The sequence below is a fragment of the Aulonocara sp. 'chitande type north' Nkhata Bay genome, linkage group LG20 (assembly GCF_057382095.1).
Source record: "Aulonocara sp. 'chitande type north' Nkhata Bay isolate Kocher_YH1m ecotype deep benthic linkage group LG20, A_spYH_male_GT1.1, whole genome shotgun sequence".
Lineage (NCBI taxonomy): Eukaryota > Metazoa > Chordata > Actinopteri > Cichliformes > Cichlidae > Aulonocara > Aulonocara sp. 'chitande type north' Nkhata Bay.
Genome location: NC_141363.1, coordinates 12,720,959 through 12,741,340, shown reverse-complemented (window position 1 = coordinate 12,741,340; position 20,382 = coordinate 12,720,959). Strand labels below are relative to the sequence as shown.

Below are 20,382 nucleotides of genomic sequence, written 5' to 3'. Positions count from 1 at the left end.
TTATTATCATTGAAATATATGACCAAGCAGAACACATAAAAATAAAATCAATCTTTCACTAAAATTAACAAGAAAGAACAGAAAAAGAGAGGTTGCCTCATGTCACTGGAAGATTTTCATCCCCCATTTCTGGAAAACAAGAAGAAAGAAATGTAAGTCATCAGATTCAACTAAAAATAGGCGTTCCTGTTGTGTACTTTGGAATTCCTGTTTATATGACCTCTGATCTGCACTATATCTGCCTTTGATAGGAAATAAGCCTCGTGCTCTACCAAAGAGACACGAATACCGCCCTGTCGGGATGGTCGACAGGAAAGAGTCTCTGGAGGGGCGAGTTTCGATGGTGTGAGAGTTTAAAGATGAAAAAATGCTCAGCTGGAGGAAAATAATGAGGTCTGCATTTGGTAAGTAAAAAAAGATGTTTACTGTATGCACTGAATCCATCCATCTGTCTGCTCCACCCAAGGCTTGAACTTTTCTTTCTGAACAAACAGAGCCTCTCGTAGCACATGTTTCAAACAGCGAAAAGGAGAGTTAAATACATTTAAACAGATCTTTATGTCAGCTTTGAATGGGGTCTGTCTGTAGCGTTGATGGGGAACATTTTTTTTGTGCAGAGGATTTTTTTTTTAAACAGGAAAAATTAGTCTTGACATTTCCAGTACAAAAAAATGCATCCAGTCCAGTTTGACACCGAGGTTGGAAAGATCAAATTTGCAAAGATGGGAGGATCTGATAATCGCTCACACTGTTTACTCTTCTTATCGGTATAAAAGCTGCTCTGCTCTCCTGTTTCCAGACCAACACGTCAACACCGTATGACTTTTCAGTCAACTTTGACTCCGACAACTCCAAATTCAAACAACTGAAGCAAGTCCAAGTTCACGTCACGGAACATAGGAAAACATTCACCACAAAATTTAAAGAAGCAAGAAGAAGAAGAGGAAGAAGAACATTTGTCTGGTCTTATCAGCTGAGACCCCGAGACCCATAATTCAATCAAAATGTGAAGCAAAACAGCCATAAAGAGATAGAAAACAATCATAATGACAAATGAATTGACCTAAATAAATAAATAAATCATCAAAAGTAGGTACTAAACTACAAAATTGTGAACTTCATAGACGCACCCTAAACATGCTACATGCAGGGCATTGGTTCACAAAGTACCCTTGTGAGAACTCAGTGGAGTTTTACACCATCAGAGTGATAAGGTTCTATAAAAGGTCAATTTGAGAGTTTAGATTTAAGATTTAGGTTTGATTTTGTAAAATTTCATGTTGTTGTCATTGCTTTAAAAAAATGATGCAAACTCTCTTCCTTAGAAAAACTAAGTACAGTTCACTAACTTTTGTTTTCTTAGTTTGTAGGGGTCGTGTTCATTGTGAGTGGAGAGCACTAGGAGTAACTTGATTTTTCTGAGTGAGCAATATTAAATGAATGAGTTCAGCTGTCCAGGTTTCTGGACTCCACATTAACGTCTGCGATTTGATCACTGCCAGGTGGGATTTTTGGAGTTTAATTTAGGTTGGTAATTTTAACCTCAGTGCCTCTTTTTGGAGAGACATTCAAGGAGCCATTTCAAGACCTGCAGGACCGACACTTCCAGGTCAGCTGCCCCCAGCCCTGGACAGCAATACATTTGAAAAATTGATCAAGTTATCAAAGTATACAAAGATATTGTAATTTTCTTTCTTTCTTTTTTAATTAGGTAAGGGTATGTTAGGTTAACTGGGTCCATTAACTTGGAACTTACTGTTATTTGTGATGTGAGGAGAATGGAAACACACTCAGCCAACATCACTGCTTAAAATCTGGGAATTCAGAAAAAAGAGATGGTTTATGACTGAGCTGACCTGTTGTTCCCCATATCCCATAATAACGTCTCCACCTGCTGCTGGGTGTCACTTTGTTTTTCTTTTTTTTGATAGTTTTGCTTTACTTCTAAGTAGTTTTGCCTTCTTGTGTTACCATGGTTATTTTGACTTTTTACCCCTTCCAGAGTCTGGTCAGGATTTTGTTTCCATAAGTGTCAGATTTATTTAAACCAAGTGGTGAGTCGCTTTGGTTTCATTGTTATTCGGAGGAGGAGGAGGAGGAGTAGAGGGAGAGAAGGACGAGGAAGAGAAGAAGAGGAGTGTCTGGGGTTTGGTCCTAGTCCCTTGTGGTAATATTTAATAACAAACATTAAAAATACCACAGAAATCCTTCACCACATTCCCACGCTCTGACTGGCCAGAACATACACGCACATAAGCGTGCAACCACACACGCACACATGTACCCCGCATACATACCAACGGTGACTTTTCTGCCTCTGGATGTACTTATTAACATACCCGTGCAATATAAAATGAATTCATATTCATATACGTGCACGCACGCATCTGCAGACAGACAAACTACAGCGCGCACATGATTATCACAACCTGCAGTTGACATTAAACTGCATGTGTGAGTGTTAAACACAGCTATACAAAAAGCCAACACACAAACTAAGCGTGCAACACACTGGTTAATGTCAGAGTCGGTAAACACACAGAGGACAGGGACAGAGGACTGTCCCAGAAGTGGGAAATAACAACAGCGATACAACAAAATGTTTTAAAAATGATATCTCCAACCCACCCACACACACTGTTAAATATCCCACACATTATAAAGTGTGCGCAGAAGAGGTTTCACCCCCGTTTTCCTGTGCTCCACGTGGTTTTAAACGATCACTGATTATCACCCATTAAACTACTATTAGATCTGTTATTATTAGTGCTGCTCGGACTCTAGTGTGTGTGTGTGTGTGTGTTCATCATGTCGCCAGTGGCTTTCTGACCTCGTCTCGAGGTTTTGGTGATCCCAGCCAGAGATTCCTTTCCATCCCTCCCTCCCCTCCGTGTTTCACATGTGCGTCAGCAGCGTTACCGCAGCCTCTTTCTGTAACCCCGCGATCCTTCTCGTTTTAAACACCCCACCCTCTTGTTTTCACCCGACACATCTCTTTCTCTCCCTCCTTCCTCTTTCTTATATTTAGTTAAATAATTTTTTCATTCCCCCTCTCCAAAAAAAAAAGAAAAAGAAAGAAAGAAAAGGGGGGAAAAAAGCCAGCCTTCAAAACTTTGTTTCACATTTGCAACACTTGGCTGAACACTTGGCTGAAACTCTTCCTCAGACCAACATGCAGTGGATGACAGATCCAGTCTGCAGCTTTATCATGAAATCGAAACATGCAGCCACGGTGAGCGTGAGGAAGAACACCCCCCACACACGTGCTAACACCTGCTGCTCTCTGGCAGCAGCACCATGCTCTGCCATGTTTTAAATGCACCTTAGAACAACACGCAGCAACACTACACATGAGCGAGAGGAGGGAGGTTTGGAGTCTTCACACACCCCTGTTCTCTGCTGGCCATCGGGGCAGGGGGGCTGGAAGGAGGTGTTGGCCGTCCGATTGGGATCTGGGATGTGGGGCCTACCTGCTGCTGCAGAGCCTGGGGCGGTCTGCTTGCCTCCACCCCGGGGGACAGGGTAACATCTCCTTGGTCTAGGTGCCGTTTCCCCCTCCAGGGGCGAGGGTATCTGGACCTGGGGTATAGAATTTGTTTGGGGAGTGTGATTGTGTGTAAAGTGTCCATGTATGTCTATCCCTATGTTGGGTGAGTGCTGAGTATTTGTATATGTGTGCATGAGGGTGGGAATGCATGTTTGTGTCTGCGTGTGCCTGTTTGTCTGTGTTTATATGTCAGGTCGGGTCTTACACTCCACCTCTCTGGGAACTCTCAGGCCCTCCAAAGGCCTATCTCCCCTCACCACACTCACACACACAACTGATGCCTTCAGGGGTCGGTGCATTGGTGGTTCTTGGTGTCCGGGGCTGGGTGCTCAGATATGTACCAGCTCACTCCCGGAGACTACTTGGCGGGGCCTGGTGCCTGTTGCTCGGTCAGGCCTCTTCCGGGGCAAAGGGGGCCCTCGGGCCTCCGGCCTCTGGGCCTCCGGCCTCTGGGCCTGCGGCTCGGTTCACTCTGGCACAGCTGGCTGCCAGCAGAGCCGGCGGGCACGCCACTGCAGCCCCCTCTGGCTTCTGCTCCGTGGCTACTGGGTGACCCCTCATCTGGGGCTCTCCTCAGCTCTTCCCAGGAGGGTGGCATGGATGCCCCTCCGGTGGTCCTCCTTGGGCTCTCGCACTCTGGGGCCTCTGGATGTCTGGAGCTTGGATCTCTTCCATGCCTGCTTCATGCCCTGGGGGACGGGGCTATGGCTCTCTACATCCTCTAGCAGACCGTTACATGGGGAAACCTTTTGAATACAAGCGCGCTCATCCCCACAGGTGTCCACACAGGTGTGCACACGGGTGTTCACTGTTCATAGACATAAACTACACCTCTATTGGCTGCTATTTCCAAGCACATTATGCGCTGTCGGTCCTGCTTGCTACACAACAACATTCAATATTTAGTATTTACTGCTGTTTACACTTAGCTAGATTAACGTGATGGTGTTGTGTTTAGTATGTTGCTCTGTTTTTTTTTTTGCTTGTTTTCTCTTCTTTTTCTCTCAACAGGTGATCCAGGAGATTTTTTTTCTTCTTTCTCTTTTTAAGTGCCCTTTCTCACTGTCCCTCTTCCCTTCTGTTTTTCTTTTCCTTCATCTTTCTTTCTCCCTTTCCTATCCCTCAGTCATGTCTGTCCCATCTGTAACAACTGAAAATAAAATAAAATAAATAATAACAATAAAGGTCGATCAAATGGACCAATACGGTAATGCCACGATGATCCATTTGGCAAAGTAAATCCATTGGGTATCCTTGTTGGTCTTCAGACAACAATTCTGACGGCTAAAGAACCAAATGGGACAGGCAAAAAAAAAAAAAAAGAAGAAGACCCCCCACACAAAAACTGCCGGTGCTTTCAACTCAAAGTGGGATTTTTCCCTGTTCACTGTATACTATGTGAAGTCAAGTGATCAAAATGGGAAACAGGTGCAGCGATTTATTGAATTGTGCAAACATACAGGGAAATACAGTTCAGTATAGATGTTAAAAACAGAATTTACACAAATCAAATGAGGTTGAACGTCAGTATTTGGTATGACCCCCTTTATTCTTCCTGTAATACAGGGATGGAGGAACTCCAGGCCTCAAGGGCCGGTGTCCTGCAGGTTTTAGATATCACCCTGGGTCAACACACCTGAATCAAATGATTAGTTCATTACCAGGCCTCTGGAGTTCAACTTCAAGGCAATTTTGAGGAGGTCATATAGCCATTTGAATCAGCTGTGTTGGATCAATGACACGTCTAAAACCTGCAGGACATGGGCACTCGAGGCCTGGAGTTGGACACCCCTGCTGTAATGTCTTTAAGTAGTCTGCAGGAATAGTTCTCCAGGCTTCTTGAAAGCTAATCAAAGTTCAAAGGCCAATCCATGACTGATAGTGTTCTGTTGTGTGTTTCTCTATCCTGGTAAGCTTTTACTGCAATATCAGCATGTGGGCTGCTGCCCCAAAGCATGACAAGACCAGTGTAATAACTTTATTGATAAGCTGTCACGGAGCTCAGCCTTGCTCGAGATGGAGGAAATTTGAAGACATCTAATGCCAGTGAAAGATTCACCAGGATAGGAGAGCCTGCTGAGGCTGTTTGGCCGAACAGAAAAGTACCGCAGTGCAATGGCAGGAGATGTCTTTGAAGCTGTTTAGTAGACGGCCAGGGGTAGCATATATAAAGGAATTACACCAAGGATTGAGTGTAACCCCAGAAAGGAGGAGCACAGATCATTGTAAATATGAATCCTGAAGTATCTGTCACATAGGTATGAAGAAAATCATTTGAGAAGTGCCAGTTGATATCAAGGAACCTGCATAGTCTGTTGAGAGGAATGACACAATCAGTGGTGTAGATTCATCTAGAGAAACACATGATATGTTTTTGCATCAGGCAGCTATTAACAAAGAGTCTACTTAAAATGGACTCTTTGGTAAGTTGTCTCTTTAGTGTAGACGGAACACTATTCATCACTTAAAATCAGCGTGAAGTGGCTTAACGAATGAAAAGCGTTCCTTGGAAAATGATCAGGTACAAGGACGGAACTGAACGTGAATGAAAAAGAAGCCAATGTCCGAATGAAAACATTCAGAAAGCCTCAAGAACTAGCGCTCAAGACCACTTTAAAAATGACAAGCAAGTCCAAGCAAGTCCTTGGAGGGAAGACATAAAGAAATCTTATGTTTGCAAGAATAAAGGTTTTCGCTGCTCAGTTGCTTCTGCTGCCCTCAAGTAGCTACAAATCAAATCAGATGACAAGTCTTTCATTTTAACTCGTCTTCCTCTCAAGCCACAACTTCACTCAGATAAAGGGATAGTACAGGGAAAATAAAGGACTTGCTAACTATAAACTAATTAAACTCTTCTTATTTTGCTCACTTACTGAAATGAACCAGCTGGTTAAAACTGTAAAAGCAGCACGAGGAACGAAATCTTTAGAGCTCACACACCTGGGCGGTCGTGGTGTGTTAAATTTAATATTTAAAAGTGCAAGGTCATGCAAATTAGGGGCCTGAGAAACTGTGAGAAACATGAGGCGTAAATATAAAAGTCATAATAAGGCTCGACCTCTTGTGCATTTGTCTGCTGCGACAGCTGTGAATGTCGGACATTTGGCCGGAGAAACAAGAATCTTATTCAGTAAAACACTCCTCCTCCTCTGGGAAAAGCTGCACAGCACGGCACAATGGGGATGTGAAAATGAGACATGTAAGAAATACTGGAGGTGACTCCCTTCTGGGGCTGGACAGATGAATGGAGCCAATATTTTCTTCTTTTTGTTTTTTGCTTTGTGGGTTTTTTTAAAAGTTGTTTTATATATATATATATATATATATATATATATATATATATATATATGTATGTGTGTGTGTTTTATATATGCTCCATGATTTGCAGCCAGTGATTTCTACTATATCTCCTTTCTTATTGTCAACATGAAGACACACTGAATTTTCATTTTGTGTGTATGGACAGTCTGACTTAGTGCTTTTACTGCTTTTGAACTCTACTTCAAATGATTAAAACCATCTGTGGAGGACTCCCTGTGTGCTCAGTGACAAGCTGCTTTATTATGATGAATGTAATTTATTTTAAGTTGGTTCTGCACACACCAACTCAGAGCCACAAATAACAATCTGTATAATCTGCTTTGCAAAAGACCCCCTGACAAAAGAAAAAAAAAAAAGACTCTCCAGTTTTAAACAAGTTCTACTTTTCTTTTTTTTGAGTACTGATTCATTGCAGTATTACAACATTCTCTGACATTCCAGTAAAGAGCATCTGGACACGTCACCATGTGCAGGATGTGACTAACGAAGCTCAGCAGGGATACCAATAACACAGTGTGTGTGTGTTCGTGCCATGGCATGTCTCTCTGTGTATCATGACTCTTTCCCAACACGGCTATGTGCAGCAATTATGCAGGAATGTGACTGTAGAAACACTTGAGACGCCTGGCTTCTCAGACTCATCCATAAACTGCAGCTCTCTTCACATGAGCCATGAAAGCCGGCGAGATAATAGTCAATCAACACTCTACAGAGTGAGCTATTAGCATCTGGTTAGCGGTCCAGCGGGGAACTTAATATGGGAGAAGCCGTTATTATGAAAACCGCAATGAGCGCAAACATGGTGGAAGCATTCGTGGCGGCTTCGCTGTGAGTTTATTTCAAGGCTGAGAACACAATCATTCAGCCACTGGGAGCTGTGTCATTAACATAAACAAAGACAAATACCAGATTAAGCAGACAGCTGTCATAAAAAAAGCCTTTCCTAATTTTTGTCATGAGAGTGATTCAGTTTAAAGAGCTTAGCTTTTAGGATCTCAACTGCTCAGCCAGCAGTTGTTCTCATTCGAGGTGGGTGGATCGAGCCAAAAATAATATCAGTGCCAATACTGGTACTGGTATTGGATCGATACTAGCGTGATAGGATCAGTGTTGTGTTTCTAGCCTCTATGCTCAGTTTTCAGTGGGAGAAACATTTTGTCACTCATCCAAGTGACTTCTTCAGTCTCAGCTGACTCCAGGTTTCCCCAACGTTATAAAGAGTAGGGCTGTGAGGTCAGTTTTTGGATCATTAATACGCCAATTGACATGACTATTGATCATCAACTACTGATCATCGACCAAAGCCCAATGATCGGTGGCCTTAAGTACCATTCACAGAGAGTTGGGGAATGGCTGCAAAGATGGTGAAAGATCTCCTCAATTCAGACCAGTGTTCCTCCCTGTCCAGCATGTGTACATCCTCATCAGTGAAGGAGTGTCCACTGGTTTGGTGTGATTGCAGAGTCCTGGCCTGACCAGCTCTTCTCCATCATCCATCTACTTCACCAGAGGTTGTTTGGTTTTCTCGATGTAGAAATCATGGCAATCCTCCTGGCACTTAACAGCGTACACTATATTACTCTGCCAAAAACTGGTCCACTCAATCCTTGGGGTGGACCAGTTTTTGGCGCGGCGTGTTTTGGGGTTTAAAAGCCAGAGGAATGCAGTGTTTAGAAAAAATGTGTCTCAGCTGTTCAGATACTCCTGAAAGGCACTATGAAAAATGTCTGAACCTTTTTTGTGTTGACTGTCACGTCTATTTTATCTATAGTCTATAGCACATAAACAACAGAGGTTGACCCAAAGTGCTTTAGAGATAGCGGCACATTTACATACCAATTTCAAGATAAATAAAAAGCTCAAAAGGTGTGTTTTGATGTATTCATTTTTCTGGAAAACCTAAGTGATAAAGATTTAATTTTCAATGAAATGTGTTCAGATTTTGCAAATTCATGATGATTAATCTAATAAATCATGACACACTGCTCCCTCCTACATAAGCTGCCTTTATAGGTTAAAAGTATCGGTACTGGTAATATTGGCCCAGCATTTACTTGGAATCAGACTGCTATCAAAATGTGCGGTATCGCACAGCACTGCTCGTCGTTCCCGGAGGGTCACATAGAATGAGACTGTCCTAATGAGGTCTGCATGACTGTCATCACAGGCAGGCCAAAGCATCCTGCTCATGCTCACCTTGGTCGTGCAGAGGCTGGCAATAAACTACAGCATTTGTTTCATCGTGGTTGGGTGGAGTTTGTCACAAGAGGGGCGAATACGTTTGTGATCAAAGAGAAACTTAAAATGAGCCTCCCGGCTCTCGCTGAGTGGGAAGCCCTATCTATCTTGTTCCTTACATCTACTGCCCTTCTTCCTTTCATCGTGCCACAGCTGCTGTCTTATCATTAGATAAGGCAATCCGTCAGGGAGAGAAGTGAACGTAACACAGATCAGTCACGAGGAATGGCGCTGTGCAGATGAAAGTCTAACACGGAAAAAATGAAAGTGGTCATGTTTGGGACAGCAGCAATTTGGTCACCACTCTGAGGTGACAAAGACATGTAACGGTACTTGATTAAAAAAAATAAATCATGCGCATCTTTAATGCACGTTAAGAAAATGGAAGGCAGCTTCTCACTGCGGCTGTCACTAATCAGGATGTAGGTGAAGATCTGAAAGTGTCCAAAAGCTGAAAGGAAAATGCAAGAAAAAGTAGCTGAAATACATTAAATTTAATGATCCTTTGACTTTTTCGGAGACGTGAAATCGGAATATTGTTCTATATTCGGTATGATTATTTCCACATACGGAATGACCCACTTCGATGAGTCTATCAGCCGCTCAGGACTACAGCAGCATATTTGCGCCCTCTACCGGCCAAAGAAGTGTACAGCCATGTGGTAATAAACGAGGCAGTCCCACAATTAAATTAAATACAATTATTTTAATTAATTCACTTATTTCCCCCAACATCAAGTGGAGGATAAAATGACAGAATATCAACAAACTTCACTCATGGAAAAAAAATATTGCTCATTAAATAGTTCCATATTTCTCAATGAGCAGTGGACGCAGAAGAGCTTTGCAAGCTCGTTTGTCGATTTATTTCACTTTGAGTATAAGTGACTGTAATTAAGTGGATTATTAAAAATAAATGGAAAGTCTGGGGGCCTCTGGTGATTATAGTAAAATCAGTTAACTTAGAAGAAACTTGCATATGTGCCTTAAAGTATCACCCCATACATGTTCTCTGATGACATGCAGGGACTAATTTGTGCCTTTAAAAAAAACAAATAGCATTTTAACTTTGCAGGTTTTTTTTCCACAATGATGGAAAAATCTAACTGAGGTAAAAGGAATTTGAATTATGCTGTTCCAAATTTTTTTAAAAATGTGAAAACTGATGTATTTCTAGGAAAAAAAAAAGTTTTCATTTATCAGCATTAAGTTAGAAATAAGCGATGTTTTCTTCTACAGCACGACACAAAGAAGCGAGGACACGAGGGCTGTTTTGCGTCACTATGTACAGCTGTTTTATTTGTGTGATTTCCCCAAAACATCATCAGTATTTTACTAAATACAATGCATTTAACCAAAGTACAATGGATCAACTTCAAAGAGAAGAGCAAATAGAAAAGAGCAAAAAACAAAATAAAAGGTGGTGATTCATACCACACAGAGACATTAGTTCATGTATGTATAACACTATCTGTCTTTACGTAAGGCTATTGATGGTGCCATCAACAGCAGCGCCCTGGCAATTGTGTATTCTGAAAAAGACAAATTTCTGCTCAAAGCACTGAGATCTGCTGAGTTTTACTGCATGGTGGTGTGCATGTGTGAAAGCAAAAGTACTTATTTTGGGACTCTGGTGAGATCAATTATTACTTCAACTTTTATTTTTATTCTACAAGAAATACACAGACCTACATAATAGATCGTTATCTACTGGAAACCCTTTAAAAAGACTTTTAATCGAGCCAAATTAGATTTAAAAAAATTAAATCAGACTCCAAAATGTTTTTTTTCTTGCTTGTTTTTCTGTTTGCTTTAACTCTAAAGTGTCGTCTGAAAGGGGAATAAATAAAGTATCACAACTAGCTGAAACACTGACATAGCACACCCTGTGGAGGATGCGCACCTTCCACATGCACATCGTAAAACCGATTGTGGAAATAAAGGGAGGGTTGGGGAGGGCTACTCGATAAAACTCAACTGTCCTCTACAGAACATCGTGTATTCTGGTTAAAACCCCTGATATTGTCCCAAAATAAGGCTGTGGGTTCTAGGCACACCAAGGTACAACTGAGCTGAGATATATGTGCATTTATGTTTCTTTTCTCTCGTATTTTTAAAGACATGAATCTTTCTATACAGATGAATGAAAAACCTACTCACTTCTAAGCACCTGGCTAGCCCAGGTCTTACTATGGAGATTACAGGTTTTAAAAAAATAAAACTTGATGACTAATTTTAAAAAAAAATGTTTTTAAACATATGTTTTGCAGAGCATTTGGAGACAAAAACACAAGTGCATCATTGGCAAAAAACTGCTGGTGAGGGAAAAGAAGTGGGCACAAGTGTGCGTGTGTTTGAGTGTGTGTCATGTGTTCACTGTCTTCTTACAGTCAGTTACAAATGGGTGCATGTTGACCTTTGAGTGCAGCGTTTTCAGTGTGTGTGTGTCTGTGTAAGCGCATATTGAAAGAGGTAGCAAAGAAATGCAACAGATGACAATCTGTTTAGAGTGAAATCCATCTGTTAGACAACAGAAAAGCTGGCTTTCTATCTGTCCGCTCTCCTTAGGTTCAAACACAGGCAATGAATCATATGAGTCACAGCCTGTTGTTCAGAATACAGCTCGTTTAAGTGTAAACTAAGACTAATAATAGTTTTAAGGACACTATATGACGTCAATCAGGAGGCAAATTGAATGAAGCATCTGCCAAAGGATTTCCATCAGCAACAGATGAGGGTGCTAAATGAACCTTAGAATACCAAAAGCACATGCTGTGAGCTGAAACATGACCCATTAATTTCTAGAATGCCACAGTGAAGTCTCGCTAAGTCATTCATATCATATATTTCTAAAGGCCTGCTTTAATTTGAAAGCTAAGTGAGAGCAGCACATAGGTGAAGCATTCAGAGTTAGAAGAAGGCAGAAGTGCTGGGCTGGTGCAGGTGCGTGATACTTTGATGCAAAAGAACCCAAAACTGTTACTGTATCTAAAATAGGATCCCAATGTTGTAAAAGCTTATCAGACAACTGAAGGGCACTAGAGAAAAAGAAAACACACGCAGACAGTAACGGCAAAACAAAGCTGTCCGAGGGTCACTGTGGTGGGAGTTATTTTTTTACATTTTGAATGTTAGGGGGAAAACAAAGTTGTCAAAGTCGAACTGCATTTCTCATTATCTGAGCTGAAGCTGACAACATTTACATAAGTTTGACTGAGAGGTTTCTGACTGTGTGGGATGAATTCATCAACAGCAGTGGGTCAGTAGAGACAAACATCTGTTAGCGTATTATTTTGATTAACTGACGAGCAGACTCAAGTGGGACCAGCTTCCTCTTGTTTCGCAGAGCTCAGATTCTTTTGGTTTGTTTGTAAAGTTTGCACTTAGGTTCTCTGGCTTTATGCTACTTTCATACAACAACCCATGAGACTCGATTCCTGACTGCTCATAATGAACCATCTCTATTTTGACATGCAATCAATTAGCCTCATGAAACTCAAGTTTGTCAAGTATGTTTTGATTTAAAATCACTCATTTGTATTTTGTCCCTGCTTTGTCTTTGATTAACTGCTCTCAACTTTACCTTTGCCTTCTGTGACTTTGTTGTTTAAATGAATTGTTGGGGCAGCGTGATGCTTGCTTTCTTGCAATGGTATAAATGAGATTCATACCACTCTCATGTCTGTATGCCTAATATAAAGCTACATCCTGGAGACAGTTACCTTAAAGTGGACCTGTGATGTTTATTTCCAGCCCCATATTTTTATTGTTGGTCTGTACTGAGTAGTTGGCATGATTCAAGGATAAAAAAAGAACATCCCTTCTTTTAGCTTATACTTGTCCTTGGTGCAGCGCCACAGCTCATCCTGTTCGAAACATTCCTTTCCTCTAAGGGAACCCTCCCCCTAAGCTAACTTTCTTCTGATTGGTTGCCCCTCATACACACACATAGTGTGTACAGCAACTAGGTGAAGCTTACACCAAGACCAAAGGCATCATACAGATCTAGGAGTATAAAAACAGAGTTGAGGTTTTGGCTCACAGTGATTACTTGTACATAAGCCATTCATTATTTGAAGCTTCAGCCATATTTAATATGAGTAGCTTCCATCATAAGTATATATATAAATGATACCAAGCCCCACCCCCCAAACAAATAGGGAAAACATAACAGGTCCACTTTAACAGCAACGTTTGTATGGGTGGAGGTAAAATATGGAGCTTATATAACTTTACATCTTGTTACAGAAACAAAGTCGCCGCTTAATATTTGCACCGAGCCAAAGTGGTATCAATCAAACGTCTAACTTGCTTCATGAAAGCAAGAAAATGAACTTCCATAAATGTTAAACTTGTCACTATTATTTTGCTGAGTTTATGACACATCTCTCTTCAGAATTTTTATAAACTGTTTTTAGGTCCCGCAAACCTCGCAGTAGAGCCTGACTGATACAGGATATTCAAGGTCGATTCTAAAATCGAGTGGTATGAAAATCCAATAATCCAAAATATCGGCTGATTATTTTTGTTTCGTATGCACGATACATACAACTTTCCTGAACATTTGTTATGTGTAGTTATTTATTCACTTGTTCACCTTCTATCCAGCTCACCTCAGATCATCCGCTTGTTGTTTGTGCCAAGTGCCCTCTGGTGGAAAAACTATGTAATATCACCGTTCGCAACATGGCTGAAGGGTGTTTCTTCTGTCTCTTCTTTCCATTTCTATTTTCAATTAAAAATGCAGATAACAAAAAATAGCAAATATAGTCCAATAATATCGCCTTGCCAATAAATCAGTCAGGCTCTACCTCTCAGTCATTTCAAAGTTCTGTTATACGATGCTTCAGTCTACAAAACTTCACCTATCGAGTCAACTCTTCTGCTTGGTAAAGGGGACTTTGTAAAGTTACTGTTTCATCAAAATTATGTCTGTTCCACCAATAAGTTGCTCATTTAGATATTTACCTAAACAAATGGGTTTTTTTTCTCTCCTGGGTAAAACAATAATAATAATTATAATAATTTAAAACACATAAATCTGCTCTTTGAGACACATAAAAAGAATCCAAAAGAATTCTGGCACTTTCTGCTGCTCTGAATGTAGCCTCACTTTCATGCATCATTTTTAACATGCATCTACACACTTAGGTGAGAAAGTGGAGCTAAAGAGGCCTCGGATTTAAGTGAGTTTAAAATTTTATATAGACATTTGAAGTAAAAAAAAAAAATAGATATCATCCAGCATTTTTTTAAAAAAAGAGATAAAAAAGGAATATACTGTACATATACACCAAAAAACTTCTAAATTAGTGTTAACGTAAAAATGGATGTTTTATATTAAGCACAATCATGCTGCGACAAAAATATATATATTTATAAATTTATGTGCAGAAGGGAGAGGTAGTATGTTTGGCTAAACGCACTGCTAAAGCTTAGCGGTGCGTCGTCCGTTTACAGAGACAGAGAGACGACAAAGTCCGAAGAAAAAAGAGAGCAAAGCAGTGATGACAGCAAGTGAGTAAAGAGAAAAAAAATGAGAGTGTGAAAGTTAACACTGAGAAACATTGGGATCCACTGGCCTACTCACAACAGGATTCTACCTAACAACCTTTTTACAACAATTGGCAACTAGTTTCCTGTATATCTTATGAACACTGCAAAGGTTGCTGAGGAGAGAGTTGTAGTGTGTGTGTTTGTATTGGTGTGTGCTGAGTACATCTGTGGTATGAGTTTATGTTTGGTTCCCTTGAAGGCTATTGTGAAAAGTTGTCCTGTACATTACTGAGGTATCTGTTAAATGTTTCCAGCTGAGTGAGGTTGCTGTAAGTAAGGCTACCGAGGTGGAGCTGCTGACCTGGGTTGAAGGGTGGAGGGGTAATGGTGCGAGAGACTTGTGCATTGTTTGGATTCTTTTGAACGCTAACGGCCTCTAGCATCAGCTACAACTATTAGGTTAAAATGTATAAGCCAGATGTTTCATGTTTAACCCTAAATATATACATTAATAATGGCAAGTAGGGCTTCTCCAGAGAGGAGTCAGCATCCAGCAGCAGCATAGCAAAGTTAAATAGGGAATCCTTACAAGTGAGCAGACTCTCGCACCATCACCCTCTCCTTCATTTCTTTTGAAACAGATGATGTAGATGTAAATGTAAAAAGTCTGTCAACAACTGTTCTTTAGCAAATGACGATTACTTTAAAACAAAACAAATCTGAATTTAAACAGCTGCGATGCGAGACGCAGAGCAGTGACAAAGGTAACATCCCGCTTTGGATTTTAACAGGCGACGTATCAGTCAGTCAGTGTCACAGTGTGTCACTAAGTCTTGCACATCTGTGGCAATTCTCTTTTTAAAAAGTCTTTTATCTCCTTTAATCCTCTATACAGATTCTACACAGTCTTCTAGAGGTCCACTCCAAAGGTTTCCTGGGTCGAGCCGGACAGAGGAGCCATTCTCGGTTGTCATCTCCACATTTGAGCGACCTGTACAATTCCACAGCAGTTGTGGCCCCTAAAACTTACACTCCCATCAGCCCTTGGTGCACCACAGTTTTCCAAAGTAGAGCTTGACTCGCTGCTGAGTTAAAGCTATGAAGAGTAATCCTGCTGTAACTGGTTATTGAGGTGGTTAGATGGTTGATGAAAAAAGAGGCACGCCCATGCTGTAGCTGCAACAGTTTGCGTTGGTTAAGTCCTGTGAAAGTCAGTTGAGGCAGTGTTAGTTTATCACATGAGGGTTTGAAGAAGGAGATGTTTTTGTTTTTCTATACAGAGTTGGGGACTGCCTCTCCGTTCACAAAAAAATGATGCAGCTCCAGGTGGAAAACAGCGACACTGACTTCTTTCCTTCCATTAACAAAAATCAGTGTCAGTGTTCCTTCCCTTCCCCGTATGTGAGGATGAAGCCACTATGTGAGTTAAGAAAAAGCTATTCCATCTTCACTCACTTGATATCAGGGGGAAAAAAAGGGAAGAAGAAGCTTGTTCTTGGAAAACGGCTCCAGGAGTCCGCTTTGCTCATCTTTGCTTCACTAAAACGACACTGCAGCGCAGCAAGCCAAGCGCCAGCAAGACGGCAAACTCTGACACGCTATACAAGTGACAGTCTTGAAAGGAACAAAATTAAATCAGTAAATAAAATCAGATGTTCACCAAAATGAAAAGATTATGAATATACTGTATAATTGTCAGAAGCTTATCGATTGACTTTAGAAGGAGAGAGAAAAAGACATACATCCATAAGCCTGAAATGGACAGAGAAGACATTTACTAGCGAGAAGTTACTGAGCTGTTGGGCATGTTTCAAAGGCCGCCAGTGTGTTAGGATGCTTACACCAACTGTGTGTATACTGTGTAGATGGAATGCTCAAAAACAAATGCCACTGGGAATGTTTAATCATATGAAGTGTTTGTAATTATAAAACATATTTTTTCGAAGTCTCATTGATGTTTGTCCACTATTTGGGACTATATTGGCCAATTCAGTAGGAATTCATTTAGCTGTGGTGGTGTTTTACTCATATAAAACAGGTACATTTCTTTCCACTTAATGTCAAAAAGAAAAAAAGCCAGCAGTCTTCTCCGGTTCTCCCTGAAACAGCTCAGCAACCTGTCCAGAACTGCCATGTCTGTCCGTTCTAGCAGAATAAAACATAAGAGTTCAACTCCTAATTGCATATAGCAGAGCATCTCGCCATTAACAAGTGAATTCTCTTCCTATATTATCCTACGTTAAACTCTAAATATGTACAGAATTAGCAAGTGGTATTTACAAAGTTTGTCCACAAGGGGGTGGTCCAGGTCTGCATGAGGGTGAGCAAACACTGTGTCAACAGAAATGTGATGTATGATATGTAGTGATGTTGAAAATTAACATTCTAAACCTCGCTTATGTGGCTGGTGTTAAAATTATACAAATGTGATAAAAAGATATGAGGCTTGAGTTTACCTTTTTACAAATAAAGAAAATCTTTCTCGTGCGTTGTATCGCTACTCTGCTACTAAGAGCATCTTCAGGATTTCATTCACAACATTAAACTACTGTATATTGTTACTTTTCTGACTTTGGGGGAAAAAAACAATCAGACAAACTAAAGCTAAGGCAGATACTTTCACACCAATGAGTCTGCATTTGAAATGTATTAATTATGACCTCTAATGTAATTTCTTTGATCAGATAAGCTTAGAAAACAAAGTCTCGAATTAACTATTATTTCAAAAAGTCCCTCTTTTAGCTTCCTCCTGCTGTTATTTAGTATGATTAGAAATCACAGTGATGCCTAGAGCTTCAAAAACAATCTCGGACTCATGATTGTACGCTTACGCCGCACACATCGTAAACACCAAGTACACAATATGATCAGACAAACTTTTCCCTGAGGCAACAGCTGGTAGCTGGTTTCTCTCCAACTACGCAGCTCTGTCTTAGCAGCAATCTAACCAGCTGAACAAATACTTTTGGATAGTCACTATCCATGCAACATGAAGTTGTGTTTGTGTATGTCACTCTACAAACTTCACAGGTCCAAAATGCTTCCCTGCACTAGACCCTCAGTCAGAGCCTGTACACCCCCCCCCCCCAGTGGTCCATCAATATTCTCCCTCTCTGTACACGTATCTCGCAAATAAAAGGACTCCTCACACGCTTCTCAGTGTGTGTGTGTAATTGCCTTTTGAAATATGACATATACACACACACACACACACACACACACACACACACACACACACACACACACACACACACACACACACACACACACACAACAGAGGAGAGGCCTTCAAATCCTCTACATAGTACAATAGTCAGAACTATTTGCTTCCATGGAAGCAACCATGTTTTCCCATATATGTCAGCTTATACGTATCATTTATATTTATATAGCTTTATACATACATTCTTTTTTACTAAATTCCTTTTTGTCCTGTGAAAAAGGAATTCCATCATCTGTAGCACCTCCCTCCATTTATCCAACCTCGTTTCCTCCTTCCTTCCCACCATTCCCATCCTGACGCTTTCCTACTTAAATGTCCTTCTTCAGTCTATTACACTATCTGAGACTACATGCACAGATTCACAGGGAAACACGCCTGCTCCACTCTCACTTTGTATTTCTATGAGATTACTGTAAGCTTGCCGATGGCTTCTGATATTTAATATATTTGGATGTCTTTGCTTTTGAAAACTGTAAACCAACAAGAGTTAATAGCTATCTAAACCGAGTTTATCACCCAGCATGGGTAATGAAAGTAAATCTGTGCATTTGCTCCTGTGTATTGTGGCAATGGCGTGAACATGGAGCAATGTTACAAAGAGGATGAGACATTTGTGTCCATCCCACTGCAGGAAAAGCGGCAGGAATCTAGTAGTTTTTGAGGAAAGGCCATCATGATAAAGGGGTGATTTTTGGAGTTTGGGGATGGAGAGAGGACCAGGATGTCAAAGAGTCTGGATATCTGAGTGATCTAATGAAATCTGATTCTGTACAGTGTTTGCAAATCCAGAAGCAAAAATAAAATCTGATTATCCAAGTGCAACAGAAAGCAAGAACCTGTTTAGTGTGTTTCATTTTTGTAAATCCAGAGGTCCAGTTGTCTGAGTCTTGTAGCTTGAGGTTAGGAGGATGAAGAGATGATGAAGAGGTGAAGATTACTGTCTACCTGTCAGAATATCCATCTTTCTCCCACATGCCCAGGTTTTTATGAGGGCAGTGGCGTTCTTGGGGAAAAGGCAGCAGGGGTTGGTTACTCATCCTCTGTGTTACGAGCGTGTGAATGCATCCACGCAGGCCTCCTCCACCGCTATGACACCTCGCTGCCAAACACTTCCAGCACCAGTGGGGTCAGCTGCATGCTGTGCTCGGGCTGGAAGGAGAGCGAGCGGTACTGCTTGGAGTGCTCCTCGTTCAGGCTGCGCAGGTCAGCCAGCTTCTGGATCATCTTGGCGTAGAGCAGACGTCCACCTGGGTGGTTGACTCGGATGTAGGCCTGCAGCACTTCGGACAGGTCGTCCTGGAGCTGCTCGATGCGGGCATGGTCTTGGACACCGGGACGATCTGACATGGGAGAACAAAGAGGGTGGAGGGAGTGGAGAATATAGCCCATCGTGAGCAAGGTCACACAACAAACGAGGTGGGGGCGTGGACGGAAAGGCATAATCAGACAGAAGCACAGAGAAAATTAAAGAGGGAGCAGCAGGGTGAGATTGGAGACGGGAGGTGTGGGTGGATGGAACGAGAAAGAAAACATATTTCAGAACATTTAATTGTTGTTTTTTTTTGTTTTTTTTTTTTTTTTGGCCTGTCCCGTTTGGCTCTTTTGCCATCAGAATTGTTGTCTAAAGGCAAAGAAAGATGCCCAACGGATTTACTTTACCAAATTGACCATCCCAGCCTTGCCGTAATGGTCCATTTGATTCACCTTTTATTGTTTATTTTATTTTCACTTACTGAATACGGGACAGACTTGACTGGGGGAAAGAAGGGGAGAAAGAAAGAGGGAAAGAGAAACAGCTGAGAAGAGGGACGGGGGAGAAGGGCAAAAGACAAAAACCAACAGAACGGGCAGAGAAAAAAAATGCATATATCAATCACCTGGATCACCTGCTGAGAAAGAAAAAAGAAAGCAAGCAGAAGAGAACAAGAGTAATAGAATAAACAACATCACAATGATATATGGGAATATGACAGTAAATACTAAATATTAAACATTATTGTGCAGCACATAAGATCAACAGAACACAGTGTGCTTTGAGGTAGGAGCCAAAAAGGGTGTAGTTTGTGGGTGTGATCACCAGTGTGTACACCTGTGAGCATGGACGCGCTTGTTTTTTGTTTTTTAAAAGGTTCCTTCATGTAATAATCTGCTAGAGGGTGTGGGGGGGCCACAGCCCCGTCCTCCAGGGCGTGAAGCAGGTGTGGAGGAGATCAAAACTCCAGACATCCAGAGGCCCCCAGAACACAAGAGACCAAGGAAGACCAACAGAGGGGCAGCTGCGCCACTGTCCCGGAAAGAGCTGAGGAGAGTCCCAGATGAGGGCTCACTCAGCAGCCGCGGAGCAGAAGCCAGGGGGGGTTGCAGTGACGCGCCCGTGAGCTCCGCCGGCAGCCAGCTGCGCCTGAGTGACCGAGCCCCAGGCCGAGAGGCCGGGGGCACCCCACCTCCGAAGTGGCCCGAGCGAGCCCCAGGCTCCAGGCCCCGATAAGCGGCCGCCAAGGAGTGAGCCGGTGTGTACCTGGACGCCCATCCCCGGACACAAAGAACCACCAACGCA

At 41.7% G+C, this 20,382-nt stretch overlaps 2 protein-coding genes across 3 annotated transcripts in view; one reads left to right on the top strand and one right to left on the bottom strand.

Moving 5' to 3' along the window:
• The window catches only part of LOC147305275 (uncharacterized), a 64,324-nt gene that overhangs the window by 40,039 nt on the left and 3,903 nt on the right, over positions 1 to 20,382 (top strand). The window contains exons 4-5 of one of the 2 annotated variants that reach the window (XM_086278578.1): positions 252 to 404; positions 800 to 872. The exons of the other annotated variant lie outside the window; for it this stretch is intronic. Of the exons in view, the coding sequence (XP_086134704.1) occupies positions 252 to 389 (138 nt within the window). The 3' untranslated portion in view covers positions 390 to 404; positions 800 to 872. Of the gene's footprint in view, positions 1 to 251; positions 405 to 799; positions 873 to 20,382 lie in introns of those variants that run through there. 2 annotated transcript variants of the gene reach the window in all.
• LOC147305274 (vitamin D3 receptor A) overlaps positions 10,376 to 20,382 on the bottom strand; it is an 84,534-nt gene continuing 74,527 nt past the window's right edge. The window contains exon 10 of the mRNA XM_086278577.1: positions 10,376 to 19,165. Coding sequence (XP_086134703.1) covers positions 18,912 to 19,165 — 254 coding nt within the window. The 3' untranslated portion in view covers positions 10,376 to 18,911. The remainder of the gene's footprint in view (positions 19,166 to 20,382) is intronic.